The 17,893-nt window shown below is 41.7% G+C and overlaps 1 protein-coding gene and 1 long non-coding RNA gene across 2 annotated transcripts; both read right to left on the bottom strand.

The window, feature by feature from the left end:
- Positions 1-756: 756 nt before the first annotated feature.
- LOC116709853 (uncharacterized) lies at positions 757-2,297 on the bottom strand. Its single transcript, XR_004336976.1, has 2 exons — positions 1,490-2,297; positions 757-1,087 (listed from the first exon to the last, which is right to left on the bottom strand). It is a non-coding gene; the product is annotated as an uncharacterized LOC116709853 (long non-coding RNA).
- Positions 2,298-6,915: 4,618 nt separating this feature from the next.
- klf15 (Kruppel like factor 15) lies at positions 6,916-17,893 on the bottom strand. Its single transcript, XM_032550217.1, has 3 exons — positions 17,702-17,893; positions 13,845-15,255; positions 6,916-7,316 (listed from the first exon to the last, which is right to left on the bottom strand). Exons 2-3 carry the CDS (start codon positions 15,062-15,064, stop codon positions 7,148-7,150), a joined length of 1,389 nt encoding a protein of 462 aa, XP_032406108.1. The 5' UTR covers positions 15,065-15,255; positions 17,702-17,893; the 3' UTR covers positions 6,916-7,147.

Raw genomic sequence — 17,893 nt, 5'->3', positions numbered from 1 at the left:
ACGACCAGTGTTGGGTAAGTTACTTTAAAAATGTAATCCGTTACAGTTACAAGTTACCTTGTTTAAAATGTAATTGTAGTGTAACTTTTTCGATTACTTTTAAAAAGTAATGTAACTAATTACTTTTGATTACTTTGAGGTTTTAATGAGTATTGACCCATGTTCAACATTTAATTTTTGAGAACTGAGTGGGAACCTTAAAAGAGCACTAAGCTGAGAGGGAATTGCTGACAGGCAATCACAGGAGGTCCACAAGAAGAGATGCCAGCACCAGGCATTAAAGATTTTCTCAGACTCCTCTCATCGGGCCATACTCTTTTCTGCTCCTCCCCCAGGCTCTACCATTTACGCAGTTTGCAGACTAACACAAGCAGGTTCAGAAACCACTTCTTTCCTACAGCGGTCACCTTATTGAACTCTTCCCAAAGACCAGTCTTTCCTTCCCCTCTATCCATACCTTACTGTACCATCCCAACATTTGTACAGTGTTCCTCTTCAATTCGCACCTGTATAGCCCTATCTACAGTGGCTCTGCACATACATGCATTTCCCTAGGGGTAATTTATTTATTCTGCTGCACATATCTATCAACCATCTTTCCTTACCCTAGCTGTGAATAACTGCATTTTATCTCTAAATACTGCATGCTGTACAATCTGCACACGTTGCACTTGATTAGATGCCAAACTGCATTTCATTACTTCATACATGTGCAATGACAATGAAGTGCTCTAGTTTAGTAATAAATAAGCAAAGTAAGACTTTTACATCACATTTTATTTTTCTTGATTTTTTCTTTGCACACCCTTGCTTGTAAAATTAAACACGGCATAATACAGTGCATCAAGAATTAAGATGGACGATGGGTAGTCAAGTTAGTCATTGAACATTTAACAGTCAATGGAATGTTGACAAAAATAGAAGTGTTTGCAACATATCATTCAAAATCAAAACGGGAAAAACAATAGTTTTCCAAAATCACACAATCACTGTGTTAGACAAGCAAAACAACTGTGGACACTGTGGATACTTCCCGAGTATCAGATGGACTAAACGTGCCTTTCAGAAGAACGCCTGGATGCTTCCTCTGAAAAGAGAGAGAAAAAAAAAGATAGAAGAAAAATATACTATAATTAATAATTATATGTTCAAAGTAGCATTAATTGGGGCCTGCCCATAGCAATGCATAAGGAGAGTAGTGACTGACTTGCGAAGCAAGTTATAAAATTCCACTTAGCTTAGCATTTATGCTAATTTTTAGCATCAGAACGCTGGGTCCAAACCGACGGGCCCACTTTGGCAGGCCCCAGTTACATTTCTTCAGGAATTTTCTAGTTTACTTTATGTTCATCATGAAAACCATAACACTAGCACATTGCATACAATGTCTCATGGGAAAGAATAGATTCCAACGTTTGTCATGCATCAACACCAAACAGTCAAATATTCGTAAAACAATACGCTTCGTCTATCAGTGAGTTGCACTTACCTCTAAATGTTTCCTCTGGTTTGACATAGATTGCTTCGACGTGGACAAGTTCTTGATAGCCGGCAAACACTTCTTGCACTGCACGGTTAAATTTGAGCCATTTTCACATATGTAAATGAAATGCTCCTTATATTTCCAGTGCTGGAAGGCTGTCATTTTTGATGCGCTGCTTGAGCTGAAATGGAACCGTCCGCTCGCTTGCTGTTCCTCCAGGAGGCTCCGCCAGCACAGGACGGATCATCAGAGTGGCATTGCGGCTGGCAAATATGATAGAGACAAGGAGCCGTAGCGGGAAACGGCGATATAGGGCGCAAAGCAATAAAAATATCATTACATATTTCGCAAAGGTTTTTGTTCATATTTTTTTTTAAATGTAACTAAATTTGTAATTCTTAATATTTTCGGAAGTAACTGTAACTGAATTACATATTTTCTCATTGTAACTGTAACGAATTACAGTTACTCATTTTTTGTAATTAAATTACGTAACGTCGTTACATGTAATCCGTTACTACCCAACACTGTTTACGACAGACCTACTTCTAGGAAAATAACTGGGAGTGACTGAGCGCCAAAGGATCAAATCTACTCAGGCTCTTCAGAAAAGATTTCTAGAACTTTTGTGAATTAGAAATCCAGACACTCTCTGAAATCTGCCAGCATACTGTGTGGAAAAGCACTTTTCCAAAAGATCTATAATATTTTTGGTGTTTTGTGTGAAACAAAGATATGTAATCATAAGGCTGAAGCAGCTCTCGCGTATACACTTATTTGAGTAGGGAAGATGATAGGAAATGTTCTTTACTATGTTTACAGGAGAACATTTTTCAAACCAAGTATTTCTTTACAAACTTAGGACAAATTATTGTGGCTACAGCTAAAACCAGATATCTACATATATTAAATAAAAAGACCCATGCATGTTTTTTCTCATCTGAAGTTAAATCAGACCAAACATTTTGTGTTTTAGGTCAGTTAGAATTATACAAACAATTTCTCTCTGCTTAACGCCAGAAAACTTGGTGAACTTCAGACAAATATGTTTGTACCTTTTTATTCAGCGTATGTAAATACCTGCTTTCAGCTCCAGATACGATTTGGCCATTTATCATTAGAGACTAAAGTTTGATTAGGGATGAAAGACCTTAGACTGGACTTGGACTTGGCCATGGGTCAGAGACAGGATCCAGCAGAGAGGATACCAAACATATTCAGTCTGAGCTTATCCTTGCTGGGGTTTTTTGTTTTTTTACTGGATTTGTAGTTACAGACAGGTCAATGATTGATTGACAGACTGATATCAACCCAACTGTCGTCATCATCTGTCTGCCTCTGTTGGTTTTGTCCGATAAACAGTGAGACCAGCAGGGCTGCAGAGACCTTCAGAAACATTGTCTGACCGCACAAATACTGCAGTCAGACGTCATCAGGTACACGCAGTTCAGTGGCATTGGTATCGCTCAGAGGGCTGCTTGTGTCTAACTATATTGTGGGACACTGTAACACATTATGTCCCATTTATTCCTCAGATTATAAATACGACTGAAAGATCAATGTAATCTTTTTTTTGTTTTTGGTACTTCCACTTTCAAAGCACCTTTTTTATTAGGGATACACCGATTTATCGCCTGGATGATTTATCCGGGCTGATTTCCTTAATTTTGGTTAATCGGTGATTGACCGATACTTACATGTGAAGGTGATCTTATCTACCTCAGCAAAGGTCTAAAAATCAGCCATCTAGAAGTTTGACCATCAGACTGGCCCACCAGGTCATGTCTGCACGTTTGCAGTAAACAATAGTCACACCACTGTCTCCAGCTCTGTGACTTTCTTGGTGTATATACAACAAAAGAAAAATTGGTGTTGGATAAAATCGGAATAGGCAAGTCAGGCTTCTTAAAAGATTGGTAGTCACTGATTGGCCAGAAATCTGCAATCGGTGCACCCCTATGTTTTATGCTTTTCGCAAAACATCCAAGCCAGATATGAGAGCAAAGTGAGATCAGGGCTTCAAGACAAGACTTGATTTTGGTCAACATTAACATAAAGCAGGCAACTGGCATTCTGTAATCTAAATTTCAGCTGAGAGATTAATTAAGATACTTGTTGTTTAGAGCAAGGCTTAACCAATCTATTTATAGCTGACCACAAATCATAATTGGAGAAAGGCAGTTTCTCTCGGTTCTGGATGAATTATCTGAAGCCGTCAGTCGGGAGGCGTTTCGGGACGACATCCTGTTGGAAAAGATATGATTGTCCTGTTCAGTGCAAACCAACTGAGATGACAAAGTTACAGCAGAGTGGGGTGAAAGTGATTCTTGGTAAATGTCGCTGGAGATTTTAATCATTGACTATGGAGCCTTACTAGTTAAAAGCATTTCTAGATCATCATAAAACCCTCTTCATGTATAGCATCACACCAATAGTGGAGAGGAGTGAAATGAGCTATCTATGTCAAACACACACAAAAAAGTAAATAGAGGAGATTTCCTCAGATCACATCGTTCCAGATTTCACATCTGCTGTGGGGGACAAATGTAACATTGCAGAGAGCAAGGAGGCAGGTGTGAGTAGCACATACACTAGCTAGATTGACAGCACTAAGACCCTCCTCCTGGCTCTGATTGGTTGTTTTTGACCGGGAGTGGACCAGTATTACGCAGCTTTATGATTAAGCCAATAACTGATTGGGATTTAGCTGAAGTGTTTATATTTGTTATATTTGCGTTTAAGAATGATCAACATTGTCTTCGAATAGCATACAATCACCAAATCAGTAAATTTAAACTTTTTAAATTTTTTTAAAGATCAAAACATGGTGATCCGCTGGCAGACTGCTCTGGCGCCCCCTAACGCCGGGAATAGCTGGGAGGTTGAGTCACAGCAGGAAGAACAATTTCCGTTTGTGCAGACCTGGACATAAAAATGTGAACTATTACATACTTCCGAGCTGCACTGTTGGAGTCGCCCTAGTCCTTCTGACCAAGGAAGAGTCGAATGATGAGAGATCTGGATTTAGCGCCTGTTTAGACGCACACAGTCTTCTACACCTACAAAACAAACCCCAAAAAACGACAAAAATTACTGAAAAGGTTTTATTTGTAGATGAATCTTAAAGAGAACAAAGGAAAAAAATATATACATATATATCCATATGTACTAATTTATGTACAGGCAACTTTACAGACAACTAGAAATGTTTACAGCCATTTATGTGGATGAGCAGGATGTGCTGTCGGAGCAGTCTCTGTGGTGTTGCACTGATGCAACGATGAACAAGTCCTGCATATGTACATACAATCATAGGATGCAAATGCCTCTCTGTTCACACAAGCATTACAAACTCAAAAGCTGAATCAATGGAATGATGTGCCATATTGTACATCCGCTGATATTACGTCACACACAGCAGATGGAAGCCCTTAATATTTACAGGCAGTAAGGAGGGACTCCGTAACAGAGACATTGTCACTGAATTACCTGCAAGTTCCCTCTGCTGGCAGCTCAGTAGGCAGGTGTGAAGTGTGAACTTCAGCGTTTGTAGTGACAAAATATTCTTGCTAGCTGAGTTGCAAGGCTATCGCGGTGTTTGCAGTTAACATACATACAAGGTAGAGTTGAGGCAGGTTTTTGTCATTTGTGAAATAGCTCACATATTGAGGCATTCAGTCATATTGAAATGTTCGAAATAGTCACTAAGATCTTTACATACAAAAGGTGACAGCTGCCCATTGGAGTTACATCTAATTATCAAGACCTCTACCTCCTTGGTTATTTTGTGAGTCATACTGCCTGGACTTTTTTTTTTTTGGAAGATTGTCATCTTAAGACCGCATCTACATCTACATGTGAGATATACGGAAGGCTGTACAGGCCCTAAATACTAATGATGGTCTTATATTTCACTCTGAAACTTTTTGCAGTTATTTGTGCAGTGTATCGTCGTGACAACATGTCCACCTCTGATGCTTAATGTCAGAGTGGGGGGAAAAAAATGTCTGGCGAAAAAATGAAAGAAAACACACACTTTCTGAGCCAGATTTTGCTCTCCGACAGAAATCTGTTGTAAGGTTTGAACTTTGACGTATACTGAAGACAATCAGCATGTACTTAGCTAAAATTTCTTGATTTGCGTCAGGATCCAAAGATTCGAGATGGAATGTCTAAATCAGCTCAGAAAAAAACTAGAAGTCAGACTAGACATGACTTTTAGCCACATAATCCCAGTGGCATTTGGTTTCTGGGCCTTCAGAGGGAGTTTACCATTTAAATCCGCCGCGGGATAATGTTACAGTTGCACATGACGTCACGCTGTTCAGACCTCGGCCCACTCCGCCGTGACAGACGTCAAAACAACCTAAACGTTTCTGTAAAGCCTGTCATAAAGCAGACATCTGTAACCTATTATCGCTGTTATTTAGTTGATTTCACTTTAAAAATTGTCAAAAGATGGGCGTGCCGTGGTGGCGTAGCGGTTAGCGAGACCGGTATTTGGAGGCCTTGAGTCCTCGACGCGGCTGTCGCGGGTTCGACTCCCGGACGCGACGACATTTGCCGCATGTCTTCCCCCCTCTCCTTCCCCGTTTCCTGTCAGCCTACTGTCATATAAGGGACACTAGAGCCCACAAAAAGACCCCCTGGAGGGGTAAAAAAAAAAAAAATTGTCAAAAGATGCTGTGCTGTATAAACAAACAGATAAGGATAGAAACCAAACTTAATTAGGAAATATACGGCGGCGATGGATATCAGCCGTCAATCATAATGACCGGCAGCCGTCGGTGTAACCGCGGATTTACAGAAAATGCTTTTTACAAGGTAAGAAGATTAACGTTCATATACCTTATAAGTAAGTATGATTACAAAAATATCAAATATAGGATTATGGAGAAGGTATGCGTCTAACCATTAGTAACCATGGAGAAAATGCTCCATCATCACGTAGCCTAGCATGTATGGAAAACTTGGGGCTTATTGCGGTCGGTCTGACCGTCCAATCAGAGACCGGAAAACTTCTGACGTCACTGTGGGCTTTCTATATGGCGAATCTGAAAGTTGATGAACCGTTTGACTGCTTACTGAAAGTGGGCCTGCTCTACTGATTCTGAAGGCCGATTAGATTGACCCTGGCAACACATAAAGACTGAAATCTGATTGGGTGAAACATCAAGAATCCACCTAGACATGTGCAGGAAGCAGCGGAGCCAAGAGAATAGATACAAGTATTGGAAGTGTTTACTTCCAGTACTTACTATTGGAAATAATTCAATAACATTCAATTGAATATATAATTTAGGTTGTAGGGATCCTAAAGGTGTTTAGGCCTGCAGTGAAGGCCTCGCATGTCCTGCTGGCATCATCAGGACTAAAAGAAAACAAGCTTACCGTATCTTCTGATGACAGAACAGACAGAACAAAATATCAGTGCAGACACAGTTGTTCCAGAGAAACTAAGCAACGGTGGCTTGTTTCAAACTACTGGAGGGGTTACTGGACTCGGCCGTCCCTGGGTTTCCGGTTGATTACAGCAAATCCCAGACAGTTCCAATGTAGAGCAAGGTTTTGAGGCTCATGTACGCACGCGTCCTTACAATACTTCTGTGGTTTTACTTTGAGGAGTCGATCCTCCCCTGCGATCCCTGGAAGTACATGGAAGAGTCAGTTGGCCGAGCGAACTGTCCGGCCGCTTCGTGGAAAGCGGTGGACTTTGATGTGTTTTGACAGGTGGTCACTGCGGGCAAACTTCTTCTCACACACGGGGCATTGGTAGGGTTTGACGCCCGAATGGGATCTCCTGTGACGGGACAGCTCATCAGACCGAGAGAACCTGGAAGGAGGGAGGAGAAAATGAAATGTGAGGATGAATGGAGAAGGGCTGGTTAGGCTGGAAACCACAAGCTATTTTCTTATTGACTAAACTGATCGATGTTTACAGGCGTTTACTGACGAGGATCAATAGTAAGAACATAAACTTCAGCAATAACAATGATCCACACGTGTTTCCATTGAGGGAATTTATTTTTGTAATTCCAATTTGTGCAATTATATGGTCAATGGAAACGCTGCTATTGATACAGTAAATAATTACAAATAAAAATGAACTCTACGCTTTATTAATTTATTAGGGACAAAAAATGTTTCGCTTTTCAGTGATATTTGGATTTCTACATTTTCACAAATACAAACATAATGAGCAAAAAAAAAAAGAGAGAGAGAGAGAGATTGAAAAACCAGTCATAAATATAAAGGATTAATTCAAATGAATTCTTTTCTGGATGTCCTGACCCAAAGTAACTTCAGGTTGAGCAAAGTTATGGTCTGTAAAAAGTGATTACACCCAATCTCTACTGATCAGAATGAAGTAGTTTTTTTAAATCAGTGAATGATCAGCAATTGATGATTTAGCTCATTTAGAAAAGAGTGTAAAAGTCTCCTGTCCTCCAAATATCTGGTTATCTTTGACAGTTAACCAACTTTGACAGTTAGCTTTACTTCTTCTGCTCATTATGTTGAGACTCTTATTTTGGAAGAGAGACTGTCTTGGGAAAACGGAGCGTCTTCTTCAAATTCCCGCTACAAGAGATCTTTCCTGCCAACAGCCATCACTATCTACAATAACTCTTTGAAGAATTTGACTTCAACCACATTTAACTTCCCTGTGGAATCAATAAAGTATTTTTGAGTTTGAATTTCAGTCAGGAAGTAGTTCTGACAGGATGGTTCCAGTCAGGCGAGATGAAACCAGATCTTCCTTTTACTCTCAAGCAACATCTTGTTTGTCCAGCCTCTACAACGGTTTCCTCGCCAAGCCGAGCAGCTTTAACCACATAATTATCGGCCGTGAGCCGAAGCGTTTCACACCAGGCTGTAACTCCTCGGCCTGCAGCTCGGTTAGACCAGCGTGGAATCCCAGCTGGAGTTGGAGGAGAGGAAAACACCGGTCGGCTGAAGCGGCGTGAATCTCAGCTGCCGGCTCTCCTCCCAGCAAAACAAGATGTCTGCCGGTCACTGCACGCAGCTGGACTCTGCAGCCCAGATGTTCCTTAGCTGACCGAGCAAGATACAAAACCCACACGGTGATGTTGTCATGTGACAGAGCAGCCATGTTTCAAATGAACATGTAAACACTATAAGATACGGATACAAAAATACCAAAAGATCCACTTCAGTCTTAGAGACACATAGTTTAAAAGGTCAGTGGGGTTCTGTTGAGAGGGAAGTCACTAGATAACCTCATTAAAAGATTTTCCCTTAGCAACGTGGGAAACCATTACCTAACTATGTTAACCTAGAAAGAAAAGTAGGCTTCTGTCATCTAAAAAGTGTAGCCATCTGTAATGCACACCTGCCAACAGCCATCACAATCTTCAATGACTCTTTGAAGAATCTGAATTAAATGTTTTTATACAACACCATTTAATTTCCCTTTGGGATCAATAAAGTATTTTTGAATTTGAATTTGCAAACAACTCCACACAGAAATGTCAAAATAGTTCAATTGCTGTCATGATCGATTTAAATGCCTGTTTACATAGAGGGCTGTTATTATTATTATTATTATTATTATTATTATAGCTACACTATAAGACATGTTAGCAGAATGATTTACTACAAACATTCACTGGTCAGACACCATTTTCTTGGCTTTATATGAATAAAGCAGACTTGCCTAATAATGCTGCTGTTGACACAGAAGCTGCTGCGGGTTGCAACCACTTTTATTTAAAAAGAAAAATCACAATCTCAACAAGATAATTTATGTTATACACATTTAGAAGCTGCACATACAGTAAGTAGGTAACTGAACTCTCAAGCTGTCCTGGAAATACGAAATTTGTCACATTTATTCCTATGCATGGCGGCTCTCAAAAACTATTTTTACTCTGCCAGTGAAATGGCTGAACCTTGAAACTTTTCTGAACCTCCACAGAGGGAAAAAAACAAAAACACTGTCAATTATTGATTCATATTTGACCTTTTCAGACGACTACATTTAAGAATGGAACAGGATCTATTACACGCTTCTGTCGTTATGGTAAAGATTGTACGCAAAAACATTTGATCATAAAAATAAAACTCGGGGTAGAGAAAGAGGGAGCATAATCTCACCAAGGTGAGATGATGAAAATGGCTAGATATCTGTGTTTGAGGGGCCCAGTGGGCCCTCGGACCACCACCTGGCTAACATTAGACTGTCAGAATGTGAAGGAACTCAAACCACAAGACGACCACATTTAGTCTGAACCTATTAGGTTCATCCTAACCGGAGGCTGAATTTAGAGTGACTCTTAAAACACTCTCCTCTGATCCCTCTCTATTCTTATTTGTTATTGTGGATGAAAATCAATAAATAAAGGTCAGTTATACAATAGGGGCCTGACTCTCAGCAATGAGGGCCCGACTCTGTGTGGAGTTTGTTCTCCTGGTTGATTTATGGAACCTCTGGCTTCTTCCCATCATGTTAACCTACATAACCTGACTGGCCATATCTGTGTTTACCTGCCTCACAACCACAGACTGCTGCAGATGGACACCATCACCACCAGCACCATCACTAGCACCACCAACACCATCACCATCATCACCACCACTGGCACCACCAACACCAACACCATCACCATCATCACCACCACTGGCACTACCAACACCATTATCACCACCACTAACATCACCAACACCATTATCACCACCACTAACATCACCAACACCATTATCACCACCACTAACAACACCATCGCCATCATCACCACCACTGGCACCATCAACACCAACACCATCACCATCATCACCACCACTGGCACTACCAACACCATTATCACCACCACTAACATCACCAACTCCATCACTAGCTGAAAGCTGAAAGATTCTGTCATTAAGACAATAGCAACATAATCTTTGCATCTTAAAACATAAACTCAGTATAATTTTCTAACAGTGACTCCAGTTGGAATATAAACTGCAGAGTATAATTTAGTCTCTATTTAATGGTAACCGGAGAGGGTGTTTCTTGATTTGGCGCAGCAGTGGCTTTGCAGTGAGCCGATGATGTCCAGCGTTGACACGGGCTGTTGGGAACACGGTACCGATCCGGTGTAGAACGAGACGATATCTGGCTCCATGCAGGCCTGCAGCTGCTCTGCAGGGTCCTGTGTTCGACTCACACACCGCCTCGGCCAAATCAGTGTTTGACAAGTAAGCATTAAGTTTTAGTGTCATCATCAAAACGGCACGTGAATTCGAAAGGAAAATGACACGCTGAACTGGACGACCAGACAAAGACTACGACAATTGTTCTGGCATGACGGTCAGCACTGCCCAACATCACCGTTTACAGTAGGAAGCTGAGGGGCATTTTGCTTCCTGTGGGCCCCTCTCTGTCCCCCCTTCAGACTCTTGCTCGATTCTTCCCGTCTTTCATGCCGTGAGGCGGCTTGGACGTTCCTGCCCACAGTCATGGTAACTATTCAGTGCTTATTCTTTGTCGGGTCAACAACCTCACTCTTGCTCCCTTTAAGTGATTGCATGCAAACCGAAGTAGGGCTTTTTTTCTGTTTTGTCTGCAGGTTGCTAAGAAAACCACTGTCTTCCTTACAGTGCACTTCTTTATTTGATGCTATAGTACTGCATTATAGTCAGAAGTGGGCAGAGTACACAAATAATTCACTCAAGCAAGAGAAGCGATTCTTCATAATCAAATTACTCAAGTAAAAGAGTGCAGGGTAGTAAAAATACTTCTAAAAGTACTTTTCTTCCAAAATATTACTCAAGTAAATATAACCAGTTACACAAAGCTCTTGTTGTAATACTATAGTGTAGTACTACAATGTACTGCATTATAGTAACCTCTACACCTAACCATTAACCTTAGCTGTAAAATAATAATAATAATAATGTTTTGAGCAGGTTCTCAAACATTATTGGAAAGATGGGCCTTGCAAGATGAGAAATGCTGAAACACACACACACACACATGCACGCACACACACCCTGCCTTTTGTAAACAGACAGAGGTCCTTTTGTTTGCTAGAACACAGTTCCTGGATTAAACTGAGCAAACGTGTGCGGCCCTCCTCATCCTGTCAGAACGTACGCTGCTTTCCAACTACAAACCATGAGCAGCAGCTGACTGAGAGGTCAGAGGCAACACAGGACCTTCAGGATGAATTACTGGCACCGTGCAAGACGTGGCATCCAGAAGGTAAACGGCATAGTTCAGACCATACCTATGCATTCAAGCACATTCACATCAGGCACAATATCCCTCATACTGATTTTTAGTAGCAAAGCACAGCATCAAATATGGCCATTTTGATGCAGCTAGTCTTTGTTTGTGGACTCCAACTTCTCAGGAACCGGAAACTTGGTGTGTGTGACAAGTACAAGAAACGATCCCAAAAATAGTCCGTCCACGTTAAATAATAAAAGGGAAAAAATAAATCTTCAGATTGACTCAGAAACTTGTTCAAATGACTGCAGTAGCTCTACATGTAGAACAGTTCATGGAGCTAAACAGGCTAAGAAACGTGTTAGCAGGAAAATGTGAATATACGTACAGTGCTGTTCACATCTAATCACATTATCCATTTGGGCTTTTAGTGCATCTTACTGCAAAGTTCTATGTGGACTAAATTTATAAACTGATTTTACAGTTATACTCAAAGAGCTTCATACCAAACAAACCAATAAATTGGTTCACTGCTTATTCTCACCACATTCCACAAAAACCTGGTGGGGAAAACATATTTGTGTCGTTGGGGGGGGGCCTCTCTGTCCTACCATCACAAATGTAAACCTGTAGAATCTGTTAAACATTACTGGGAGTTTAACTGGAAGTGTTGGTCACCAGAGATGGGCAGTAACTAGTCACATTTACTCAATTACATTTACTTGAGCAATTATTTTTGAAAAAAAAAAGAAGGTACTTTAAGGAGTATTTTTACTATGCTGCACTATTTACTTTTACTTGAGTAATTTTATTATGAAGTATCAATACTTTTATTGGAGTAGAATTTCTGGATTTTCTACCCACTGAATGAAGAACAAACATGTTTTAACCAGAAAATCCACCAGAGACACAGCTGCAGGTTTTGTTAAAGTTTCAGAAGATTTTTTTTATTGAAAGAAACTGGTTTGGAAAAATTTTATTTTACCTGATTTTATTATATTTTGCTACTTATATAAATTGTTGTCACTTTGGTCCTTAAAGTACCAAAATTTCCACTTAGCTTTATATTTTGTTCCATCTGATGATGTCATTTCTAAATATTAAATTATTAATAATGTGATTGGTTACTCAGTACTTCAGTAGATTTTTTTTTTACCAAATATGTTTTTACTGGAGTCATTTCTTGGACGGCTACGTTTTACTTTTACTTGATTTAGAATATGTAGAAGTTGTGCTATTTTTACTTCAGTGCCATTTTTGTGTCCTCTGCCCACCTCTGGGCACGGCCATATGACTCTCTAGACCTGAAACCTTAAATAAATATGTGGGCTGAGCTGGAGAGCAGACAGCATCAGGATTCTGATCATCATGTGGAGCTTCGACCTTGTGAAATACCGAGCGCTGTCCTGTTGGCTGAGGGAGGATGTACACAGGGCTAACAGAACGGCTCCAGCAATTGCACCACCACTGGTTTAGTAAGAACATGCAGTTTTCACCTACTAAATAAAGTTACTCAGATTAAAGGTTGGACTTTAATGAATTAATATGTCTCTGCGTGCATCTGGGGGCGGGGGAGTATTTTAGGATTACAGATGAACCTCGCAGTAAGAAGGCCACCGCAATATTCTCCCACTCTCAGCTCCATCAAACCTGATGACAGCGACACAGAGAAGCCGTTGCTAAGGTTACAATTACAACTTCCTCCACACTCATGAAACAGGAGGACGTCCTTCTGATTCAGCAAACTTTACAAGTAGAGGCAGACGACCCAAAAATTGTATTCAAGTAAGAGTAAAAAAGTATTTGGTAAAAAGTCTACTGAAGTACTGAGTAACTGATCAAACTATCAGTCACTTATTATTTAAAAGTTCTGTCAATCAGTGGGTTGAGAATCCAGAAATTTCACTCAAGTAAGAGAAGAGATACTTCAAAACAAAATTACTCAAAAGTAGAAAGTACAGCACAGTAAAAATACTCTTAAAGGTCATTTGTTTCAAGTTACTCAAGTACAAATACCAACTAGTTACTATCCAACTCTGTCCATGGGTGCAGGCTGTCGACACCTGTTCTAAATCCTTCTGCACCAAGGAGTCTGTTTTATTGCTTCACTCAGTGAACCACTTTGTGTAACCAACAGAAATAGCTTATTACATAAACATCAAAAGCCCACCCGGTCCCGGTGGCACCCACCTCCATCCACAGCCCTGCCAGTTGCAGGCGAACGGCTTTTCCCCGGTGTGCCTCCTCAGGTGGGCCTTCAGGTGGCTGCTTTTTGTGTACATCTTGTTGCAGCCAGGAAAAGAGCACTTGTGCATTTTAATGAGATCTGCGACGGGATTCTTCTGGAACCTTTGACCTCCAATGAGAATGGCCGACGCCTGGCTGGCAGCGCTCTCCCCCAGCCCGAGTGGCTTGGCTGCAATGGGGACTGGCGCAATCCGTACGAACTTGGAGACACTGAGGCTGGGGGATGGCATGATGTGGGGCACCAGGGCAAAAGTCTGTCCCTGAATGTTGACCAGCAGCTGTGCAATTTTGATGTCTGAGACGAGGCCAGGCTCTGAGGGCTGGGCTGCCGGAGTAACCGGGGTCAGCGTGGGCTCCTGCTTCACCCGGATGGGCTGAATCTGGACGACGACGGGCGTCCCGCTGCTGCTTGTGGACCTGTCTTCTAATGACGGTTTGTTGGTTGAGGTTTTCTTGGCCCCTGCGACAGATTCGTGCATTGGGTTGGCCGATGATGCTTTGCTGATGGGCAGGGCCACCGTGGCTGGACCAGAGGTGCCGGCAGTGGGGACAGTTTGGTCTGAATGCTTGGCATCTGGCTCCAACTTGAGCTCAGAAGTGGACGCCCTGCAACACTCCAGACCCCCATCTAAACCAAAAGTCTCCTCTGGTCCAACGTCAAACCCTTCCTGCTTCACCGTCACCATCTCCATATTCTCCTCAAGGAATTCTTCAATCTCCTCCAGTGTCGGATGGAACGACCCTAAAAGCTGTTCTGCTGTCTCCACATTTGACCAAGTGAGAAAGTTAAAGTCTTCCTCCTCCGCTGGCTTGTGTTTGGATGGCTCATCTCCCCTCGAGTCCCACTGGAAGGCGTTTAGTGGCTCGGGTGCGGCAGAAACTCTGCCGGCACTTCCTAAGGAGGTCTGGGACAGCAGGTGGTCCAGGATGCTGTCCTGGCTTTCAGCGCTAGAGCTGCTTCCACAGCTGGAGCTGAGCTCCGGTGAATCTGGGCTGGAGCAGGAGCGAGGGCTGGATAGCAAGCTCACATCGTCGTCTGAAAACGGTGACGGGATCACCTGGTAGGAGCCGAGGTCCGACACCATGTCTAGTGGGCTGTAGGCACGTAGAGAACAGCTGAGTGGAAGGGAAGTCTCTCTGTTCGCTGGAGAGTTATCCACCATCCCTGGCCAAACTGCTTCCTCTGGCTCAATTCTGCACTCTGTTTACACAGATCCGAGAGAACTTGTCCTTGGCCGTGGAGATGGGTAGACCAAATAAACTACAGTAACCAAGGTCACCCTCCCCACTCCAGTGAGAACCTCAAAGCCGTACAGGAAACAATCCAGAGGTGTCCAGGCTGGATGCCGGATTTCTGCAAGGACAAAAAAGTAACATCTAGAAAATGTAACTAAAAACAATCCAGCTCCTCAACATTTTATTTGATACATTTCTGAGAAACAGTTGAATATGATATATAAAACACTTTATGACATTACTAACACACACATCGTGATTCAGCTTCAGGTTTATGCTTTGTTACACTATCTCGTTTTCATCAAAGTTCGGAGTTCATGATTTAAGAGATGAATCAGAGAACGTCCCGTCTTCAGTTTGCGAATTCAAACTCAAGAAAAAGGCAACCTGCAGGTCAGTGATACTTTTAAGACTAGTCTTCAAACTTTCCTTTTTGATAAAACTTATTGATAGACTGTTAGGTTATCTTGAGCTGTCTCTGTGGTTATGGTGCTATAGGCTTAGGCTACTGGACAGACCACTTTTCCTTAACCCTGCTACTTTTGTGTTCTTCTGCTGTTCTACAATTTGAATTATTTGGTGATTATTTCAACTGTTAGTTAAGTTTTCTCTTAGAGTTTTTCTCTCCATAGAAGCTGCAACCATTTATTGTTGGAGATTAACTATTAAAGTTTCCATATATAAATTAATCCTACTTTAGTTTTCTTTCTGCATTCTGCTCTGTCTTTTCAAAACTCCAGTCGGTCGCGGCAGGTGGCCGCTTGTTCTGGTTCTGCTGGAGGTTTCTTCCTGTTCAAGGGGAGTTTTTCCTCTCCACTGTTGCTACATGCATGCTTGGTATGACGGATTGATGTAAAGTCAACGACTTAGTGCAATCTGCTGTTTTTTCTTAGATAGCAAACTTTTAAACCAATTTGAACAATGAACTGGACTTGGTGCACTTTACCATTAGCATCATTTGGATTGTATGTGTGGTTGAATTGAAATGACTTTGGTAAATGACATGTTGTCATTGTGCACTCTATAAATAAACAGGACAACATATACTTTGTCCTGTTTTCTGATTTATTTAGGACAAAACATACATAGTTTAGTCAACTCTTCACTCTTTTCTTCTCAGCTCTTATTCGCATTTATCTAAGTTTTGACATACTGCAGACTCAGAAAGACTGTTTCAGTGCATTCTTTTAAAACTAACATAAATGAAGTTGACAAAACCTGAAACAAAACATCTGCTTTTTTTTCCTTCAGATGACCAAAAACAAGATTTCATGATTTCATGGAACTTTTCACCTTCACACTGCGTTCTGTGTTTTTATCTTCCCGATAGTGTTTTGACTCGCTAACCGCAATGAGTTCAGCATTCAACGTTTTGGTGAGCAGGTTCAAAAATCCTAAGATAATATCAAAATGAATGACGAATGAGACAGGATTGTTCTAAGTCGGAGTGGACGGTCTTCTCTGATTCCCATTTTGATCGATATTAATCAGATGATCAGAAATTTCCTGCATTTTTTCCTGCAAAAATCGGACTTCACTCAGCCAACATTAGGTCACTGCTTGCCAAAAGCATTTCTAGTGTTGTTGTTTTTTTTATTCAGACGGTAGATTATCTGTGTATATAGCAATTAAATCAACTGATTATTGAACATCCAACATCACGTTAATTTTGGCTACCACTACCATCCAGTCGTGGAAGATATCTGCAGAGTTGTACATTTTCTCCAGTCAGTCATTTCTTGTTTTTTTTTAAATTTTTGTTCAAGGTGACATAAAGAATCTCATATTTTTCAAGGTAAATGAAAGCTTTTCAATAGGAATGCAGTTTAATAGGTTGATAGGTTACACTCAGAGGACTGATTCTGGACCAAACTGTAAAGAGCAGCAGTGATAGCATGTGGCGGTATCATATTCCTATTAATGTCCTACAGTAGGCCTCATAAATAGGCTGCTTAACTGGAACGTGGGGGGCTTCGGCCTCCCTCCCCTCGTGTTTCTCTCCGTGCTTCCTTTCTAGGGGCCCCTGCATACTCCGAGTGACCGAAGGTAAACCCGGGCGACAGGCAGACAGGGGGGAGAAAGGGGGGGGAAACGAGGAAGGAAACGGGCCGCCTGGGGGCGACAGAGAGCAGCTGTGCAGGATCACCTGCTCCGCTTGTTTACAGGACGGCAGCAGTCTGGAGCTGGAGCAGTACGGATTGTTGTCATGTTTGTACAACAATTTATGTCGAACAATCTGAACTATTATTATTATTATTATTAATTATTAGTTCACAGTAGATCCAAATATAACCGATTATTTAAAAAAGAAGAAGAAGAAATCTTGTTTTTTACATGAAGCTATTTAATCTCTCCCTTTTCCCTCTTTTTTTAAAAATCTAAATCTGATGCGTCCAGAGAACTGCGGTGCATCATGTCGTTTACAGTTACAGAATCAGAACCTCCTCTCCTCTCCTCTCCTCCTCGCCTCCTTCACGTAAACATGTTTTCATCCAGACAGCAGCAGCAGCAGCATATGGCACCGTGAGAAAACGCTCCCCTCACTAAGTTGGATCCGGTCTTACCGTGGTCAGGGTCCGGGTCCGGGGAGACTCCGGGGGCTCTGCGTCATCCCTCTGGGTCGGAGAAGCAGCCGTTTATCCGCACGGGGTTCACCTATCCACGCAGCGCTGCGGTCCGACCGTCCGCTCTGCTCCCACGGAGTTCTACTATGTGGCTGTCACATGACTGTAGTGGAAACCGAGAGGCTCCCTCTG

Source organism: Xiphophorus hellerii, chromosome 20, assembly GCF_003331165.1.
Source record: "Xiphophorus hellerii strain 12219 chromosome 20, Xiphophorus_hellerii-4.1, whole genome shotgun sequence".
In the NCBI taxonomy this organism is placed as follows: Eukaryota; Metazoa; Chordata; class Actinopteri; order Cyprinodontiformes; family Poeciliidae; genus Xiphophorus; species Xiphophorus hellerii.
The sequence above is the reverse complement of the archived record's forward strand: the minus strand, read 5'-3'. Positions and strand labels throughout refer to the sequence as shown.

Bases quoted from the DNA above. Each gene is read 5' to 3' on its own strand.
- klf15 (XM_032550217.1), bottom strand. From the start codon at position 15,064: ATGGTGGATAACTCTCCAGCGAACAGAGAGACTTCCCTTCCACTCAGC. The intron at 7,317-13,844 runs GTGGGTGCCACC...CCCTCCTTCCAG, and splicing joins TGGCAGGGCTGTGGATGGAG to GTTCTCTCGGTCTGATGAGC.